Source organism: Sceloporus occidentalis, unplaced genomic scaffold (assembly GCF_023333645.1).
Source record: "Sceloporus occidentalis isolate IW3139 unplaced genomic scaffold, rSceOcc1.0.p SCAF_314, whole genome shotgun sequence".
In the NCBI taxonomy this organism is placed as follows: Eukaryota; Metazoa; Chordata; class Lepidosauria; order Squamata; family Phrynosomatidae; genus Sceloporus; species Sceloporus occidentalis.
The window spans coordinates 26,280-33,657 of NW_028317294.1; the positions used below are offsets into that span (position 1 = coordinate 26,280).

Sequence of the window (7,378 nt, forward strand, 5' to 3'; positions counted from 1 at the left end):
CCGGTTCAAGAGTACTGGGTTATTGCTTAGCCTTCTGATCTCGCACACGATCAGTTTAAGACTTACATGACAAATAGATGGAATTAAAAAAAATCCAACAATATTATTTGCCTAGAAGGAGTGATTGGCATAAAGGAGTATATGTAGCACCCTTGGTATTTTGAGCCCTAGTTAATGTATAGTATAAGCATGTGGAAGACCTGTCAATATAATATATATATATATATATTATATAAATATATATATATATATATTATATAAATATAACATCCTAATTACATTTTTTTGGGGGGGAGGGGGTGTTTTGTTCTTTCCTAATGGGCTCTGTACAATGAGAAGCAAAACAGTAGAAATTCTACGATAAATATTGTCCCGACCTTTAATTTCATGCTGGTAGTGTGGCTTCGGTTTCTTTTTTTTAAATATTGGAGTAACCTTGGACAGGTTGGTTTCCCGCGTCAATGTGGCTCCTACACCCACGAGTGGCAATTTTCATTCATTGAAATCGGGGAGACGCTGCCTCAGATCCACAAAGTGTAGCGATGTACAAAGCGCGCTGTGGACTGAAGGGTTGATTACATCGTTACAACTCATTTGTACCCGTGGTTGGAAATGCATCCATTGTGTAGAGCATGCTTGCGTATTAAATTGCACCATTAGATAAAATGAGAAGTTATATTTCGTATTCAGTCTTGTTTCTGATTTTGAACTTTCCGTTCAGATGCCCCCCCCTCAAAAAAACATTTAAGGATTTCTCTCTGAGACGTATAAATGTAGAAAATTAAGGAATTTCTTCCTAATACGGAGCCCGATAGGGGCCACGGCACAAGGTCCTAATGTAGCTCATCAGTAGTGCATTTATCAGTCATCTGCTGACAGAAATCGGTTATCCCACTTTGACTCCTTGGTTTCTCCAGTAATTTTTCTTGGGATCTTACGTTCTGCATTGGACCCATGGTCGGTAAAATCTTGTTACTTCCACCTCTATCATACTGGCTGGCTGCCCCCGGTGAACTTTCGGTGAATTGATGGCATGTTTGCAGCATGGACGGGCACTGCAGGAGCAGCTTGTCTTTCTCCGACGTCAGAAAGGAAAGAGGGCATTCGGAGCTGGAATACTTTGCCAGGATCTGGATTTGCTCGCGGCTGAGCGCAGCTTCCAGGCATACCTGCTGGCACAGGCCACTGAGATTCTGCTTGGTTTCCCCAAGGGTGGACAAAAGTTGGTCTCTTTCCTTCAGCAAATGTTCTTTTTCATCTTCCTGCAAAAAAATAAAACAGAAAAATAAATAACGAGCAGACTAGATGGGCTGAATGGTTCTTCTCTGCCATCCGATTCTATGTTACAGCAAGTATTTGAAATAAAATAGGAAACCGTTGGTTGGAATTGATGGGACACACAGAAACTGGTCTTGAGGATGTCCCTAAAACACATAAAATAGATTTACTGACCACACAACTTGGTAAACATATAGACTATAATGGGACCCCCTGAATAAAGTACAGTTTAATCCCCATTCATGTGTTAGGGTCAATTGAGTTTTTAATTCCAAAAACACAAACTGGTATTCTCAGGAACACCCACACCTATATCACCCAACTACGTCTTCACCCTCAGTGTAGATTAAATCGGCGTCAGATTGGCCGCTAAGGAGGTAACCAAGACCAAGTCCAGAGGGTACTCTGTTACTCGCTGATCTGTCCAGCTCATCCTTACGAGATATTAGGACTTCTAATATTAGGACTTCTCCAAGCTTCTCCATCCAGTTAAGACACACAAAGGAACCCTGGACTGCTTTTCTCATTTTCTATATGTCCCTGATTCACAATGACATGTAACAAGACGGAGCAGCATAACGATAAAACTGCTGATCTCCATCCCAATTACAAGCGACCAGATGAGTGCCATTGATGAGGCCAAAACGACAATGTTAACACGCGAGATAATACTCTAGAATGACACGGCATGACTTGCAACATATTGTAACTATGAATCGTTACACCAGATAAGTACACATTCTACTGCAAAAAAATGTAAATTGTGTAAAAATGTAAATGGTTAATACAAAAAACGCCCAAAACTTTCTATAGGTCCTAAATTATTTATTAAGTCCCTTATTGAAAAAATACTGGGTAGCTGAAACCTGGGGGCAGAACCAAAACCGGGGAAGACTTCCAGCTTTAAATCAAATGGTTGAACAAATATATTGTATGAAACGTTTAGGAATTTCAGGGGCTCAAATGTTATTGGACAAATCAACACAATCGAAAATAAAATGTTAATTTGCAGGCAATGAGTGCTTGAAGTCTGGAACGCACGGACATCACCAAAAGCTGGGATTGCTCCTTTGGGATGTGCCAGGCCTTTACTGCACCTGTCTTCAGTTTTTGTTTGTGGGTCTTTCTGCCTTAACTTTTGTCTTAATTGATGAATTAGAAATAACAAAATAATAATAATAATACAGAAATAATGAGGGAACAGCCCACACCTGTCTATTAAAACAGCCTTTGAGTCGATTGTCCAATTACTTTTGGCCCCTTGAAAAAAGGAGTGGGCTACATATTAAAGAGCTGTAATTCCAAACCCCTCAAATTAAAGCTGAGAGACTGCACTTTAAGCCCACGGAAACTTGAATTTATTTGGTAAACAAGTGAAATAACAAAACTTGTGTCAGGGTTCAAATATTTCCAACCTAACTGTACATGAAATTTAATTAACAAAAAATATATGAAAAAGAATCACAACTGAAGCAAATTTCTTAAAGATTAATCTTTTTTTTGGTAGCTTCTCTTTGGAAGCTGACTTGGTGCATTTTCCAGAAAAAAATAATTTTTTTTGAAAAATCATTGAATAAATATGTGGTTTCCCCATTGTTTTGGCCCAAGCTACAATATTAAGCTGATACGGGGCTCCCTCAAAGTCCCTAACAGGTGCATAACTTTCAAAGTCCTCTCGATCTTTGATATTAAAGCAAAAACTATTTCTGATTGACCAGGAACAGGTCATTGTTCAAAACAGAACATACCAGTTTTTGAATCTCGGTTTCCAGATTCTGGATGCAGTCCAGTTTTCTCTTGCGACAACGCTGGGCAGCGATCCTATTCTTGCTGCGTCTGCGGATGTCATGGATGAAGTCTAACTGCTCGGCAGTGAGGTTGTGCATTTTCACCAGCGACTGGAAGTCATACCGGGAAAGCGAAATGATCTTTTGTGCGCTGAAAGGCAGTTTCTTCTGCAACGGAATTCACAATTTTGTCAGAATTTAAAGTGGATTAAGCACCATAACATCGTTCATGCGAATCACAAGTTTTAAGCCCAATCTTAACTGCCCCCGTGCCCATCATTTCGCCCTGTGAAATATAAAGCTACCACTTGTGTTATAGTTCAGGTCTAGGCTATACATGCCAACCATCACTTGGTCGCTGGCGGAGGGATTGTCTACCCACCTCGCATTCCCGCTCTCTGGCCGAAAGAGATTCACCGCTATCTCCCTCGCTGTCTGTTTCAGAATCTCCTTCCACGCTAACAGAACACGCGTACGGACATTTTTCTGGCTGCTTCCCTTGGAGGCATTCTTCATTGTTTGTTTCGAGATTGTTGGCACTCCCTTCGCTGGAAAGCGTACTGATGAACGGACATGCCACGGAACTGAGCGTTGTAAACGTTCTTTCTGGGCTTTCGCTGATGGATATTCCAAGCCACGGACATTCCGACCTTTTCTCCGGGTTGGGTTGCACAGCAGGTTCTTTGGTAGGCATCAGCTCTATCCCCGGTGGACATGTTAGTTCAGTCCCATAAATATCAGGCCAAAAGCCTTTCGCAAGGTGCTCTGCAACTTCCCTCTCCTCGATGCTACGTTCTCTGGTCAGGAGAGACTCCCCAGGGACACACACATCCGGCTCGCTAACCTGCTTTGGGCTAGAGAATTCTCCGATCCGATTAGCACTTTGTTCTGTGCCGACGTTCTCAGGAGGAAGCGGTGTATTGGAGTCATTATGCATATCAATGTAGTTCAAGTTGCGTAACGGCTCGTATGTACATTGGAAAGGCACAGAGTTAAAATTGCGAGGTTCCAGAGAAAAGCAAGGAGGAGACACCAACTTGGCACTGGTTTTCTCTTCGGCATATGTAAGGTTATGGTACGTTATATTGCTGTCTGGTGGGTTTATCTCATACCTTTCCATATCTACAAGCGGACTCTCGTTTTTATTGTCTAGCTGATCACTTGCGTTCTCCTGAGGTTTCGGCAAAGTTACATTTTCAGATATCTCCGTTGAAACACTAGAAGAGGGACTCTGAGCTTCTTGATTCCCGGAACATGTGCTCACAGATCGAACGCGCCCGACTTTACAGGCTTTCTGAAACTTTCTATATTTTGGGCAAAGGGAAGAGAACCCTTGGGAATTATCCTTGGCAAAGCATGAGGTTTCGCATGGCCTTTTAGGACTCTCAGTAGCCCGAGATAAATTTTCGATCTCGGTTGTACATTTCAGACTTTGGGGAAACTCTTCCTTCCAAAGCTCTTCCACCTCATCGATTTCAAGGCCGACTACATAATCCTGTTCACACTGAACGTTCGCTTTTGGACAAAATGACTTGCAGCATTTTTTTCTAGGGCAATCTTGAGTCTCCGGTTTATTATCCAGGTATTTCAGTTTGAGAAAATGGAAGCATGTTTCCTCTATGTCATGAATCTCCAAGATGGTAGCACATTTTCTGATTTCTGATAAATTATCCTTGTTGACAAGGAGTCTCGACGTGTATGCAAACTCAAGGAGCGGGGCGAAGCCTTTCACGGTTACCTGTAGAGAGGGGCAGAGAAAGAGAGACAATTGTTACTATGTATTTATACAGAATCAGACATCAATTATGTATCAATTATTGGTGGATTTATTTTTTTCTTAGACATTATCTGAACCCAAATACAGGCTACAAGCTTTAATTTTACATGAGTGCTTATGCCATCCTTCCTATAATACCGACCCTTGAGCTACTTAAGTGGATAGGGGCACTGGAATGTCCCTTTATCTTTAGGAGAAGCTGCAGCGCATCACCCGCTCCATCATTCAGTTTTCACACCACTTTTGTCCTCTTAAAGAAGCCAACAAGTGCCAGGAAAGCAATTCCATTAAAAATCAATGCTTGTGCATGCGACGGATTACTTTAGATCCCATAAAACTCTTGCGCAGAGTGTCTTATGCGCGTTGGCCACCAGAAGATGCGCTCGGCCAAATAACGCCACGCCAACAAGCTAATGGAGAAACAGGGCAAATGCATAGGGGGGCTTCTGCTGAATCCCTCCGTGCATCATTAAGGGGCAAAAACAAAAATTTAAGTGCATATGATTGATTCATCCATATGAATACTTGCAAAAATACAATATTCAGGGATATAATTTTTTTTTTCAGGGATATTTATTTTTTGATCCAAGGAGAGATCCGACTGCCATTCTGGGGTAAAGAAGGAAGTTATTTTTCCATAGTTTGATTTCTTTTTTTGGCCTTCTGTTAGATTAACAGCAACTAACGGATACGGAAAAGGCTGAACTTGATGGACGCATGTCTTTTTGCAGCCTATGTACCTATTATGGCTGGACTGTATTTAATGCCAAATTCAACAAGCACATAGGGTTCATATGGAAAGCTGCAGCGAGCACAGCTCTCCACACCCTCTATCTCATTGTAGGCATCATATCCTCAGGTTTACTATGAACACAAACATGTAAAACAGTTGGAAGTAAAATCTAGGAGGGAGATTTCATGGATTAAATTGATGTAAAAAAATTATTTTTATATTCATCATGTGACTCAACTAAGAAATCAACAGCAGGTTAGAAGAAAGGTAAAAGTTTTAACAGTTTGGTTAAATCGATATATTATGAAGGGATAATCCCTCGCTGCACCAGCAGGCTGCCATCTCTTTAATTCACAGACCATTAGCTGGAAATCAATTAAGGTCCAATCCTTTTATCTTTTCCGTAACACAGAGAAGAACGAAATCTTTTCTTTGCCCGGGGCAAATCTTCACTGATTTTAAGGAAAGCAAAGTCCTTCGTTATTAACGTCAGGGCAATTTGTCAAGGTCGTGTTACATACTTATGATTGGCATTGGACATTGGCAGAAGTACATCGTTTTATCCATACATTGTCCTAGCCACATCAATAGCACATGTACACGTAACGGGATCAGCATACCTGTTGACAAATACGTTGCATGTGTACCCCCAATTCACCCCGTCATATAAATAACCCAGCAAATTGTATTAAAGGTTTTACATAGAAAGTCCACACAGTCTTCTCTTTAAGGTGTAAGGGGTAATTCTGCATCAAAAAAGGCTGATTATGGTGGTTAATAGTAAAAAAGGACAATGGGCAACGGTCCTTATCCTTAGGGCATCTGGCAAGTGTGCATGCGAAAAGGCTATTCTGAATCTAAGACAAGAACAGGGACTAGAGGGGCCGAATGGGTCAGCGTTTGTCTCTATACGATAGGGTTTAAAATGAATACCCCTGAAGAACAACGTAAGGCATTGACCAAGCGCGGCATTAGGCAAGCGTGTCCTTTGGAACAGCTGTGCAGATACATTATACCAAGTGCTGTACAGACTGACAGACGGTGGTTCTCACCTCTTCAGGTAAGGTGACTATGGAATCGCCGTCGCACGGCGCCACTACGCGGGATAGGAAGTATTCACTGCAAGCGGCCAGCACGGCCCGGTGAGCCTGGAACCTCTGGTCTTCCACCACTACGGTCACATCGCAGAGGAGGCCTTGCTCTCGCTGGGCGTTAAGACGAAGTAGAAGGTTCTTGGAGTGCACAGAAGATTCATAAGCAAACGCCGCGTCCTTCTTCTCATTACAAGTCATCCTGCACGGTGTACTCAGAAAGCATGCTTCCACTACAGCTGGGATACAAAACAAAACAGGAAATAAATGGTTAACATGTCACATTCCAGGTTTGTTAAGTTAAAATATCATTCATCTGGCAGCCGGCAATCTGACGCATGTATTAATATAGCGCAAGTACACGCAGCCTATTATTAAACATCCAAACGCGCATCAAGCCTAAAACTTGCAACATCACAGGGACAGATCGATACATCTTATACACATTACCAAAACCCGGCAACGTATACAATGTGAATATCTCGCAAACATTTCATCTGTATGGGAAGGCAATGGCTGCCGACTGCACCTGTACAGCACATTTCCCACTCTGCTCCATCCTGTGCACTTTAATGCATATGATAGCTGCGTAGTCCCTTTAAATATCTCCATAGTCACTTTAAATTTGAGTGGTGTCCCCCTTTTCCAAATGTATGGGGGGTATTCCGCTGAAATCCCCCACATGCATTTGCCCCTTTCCACATCTCACCTA

At 42.0% G+C, this 7,378-nt stretch overlaps 1 protein-coding gene across 1 annotated transcript; it reads right to left on the reverse strand.

Moving 5' to 3' along the window:
- Positions 1-833: 833 nt before the first annotated feature.
- Positions 834-6,867, reverse strand: LOC149274865 (transcription regulator protein BACH1-like). Its single transcript, XM_089505177.1, has 4 exons — positions 6,628-6,867; positions 3,448-4,803; positions 3,027-3,233; positions 834-1,262 (listed from the first exon to the last, which is right to left on the reverse strand). Exons 1-4 carry the CDS (start codon positions 6,865-6,867, stop codon positions 834-836), a joined length of 2,232 nt encoding a protein of 743 aa, XP_089361303.1.
- Positions 6,868-7,378: the final 511 nt, after the last annotated feature.

Bases quoted from the DNA above. Each gene is read 5' to 3' on its own strand.
- LOC149274865 (XM_089505177.1), bottom strand. From the start codon at position 6,867: ATGACTTGTAATGAGAAGAAGGACGCGGCGTTTGCTTATGAATCTTCT. The intron at 4,804-6,627 runs GTGAGAACCACC...CCCTCTCTACAG, and splicing joins TAGTCACCTTACCTGAAGAG to GTAACCGTGAAAGGCTTCGC. The intron at 3,234-3,447 runs GTGGGTAGACAA...ATTCCGTTGCAG, and splicing joins CCAGAGAGCGGGAATGCGAG to AAGAAACTGCCTTTCAGCGC.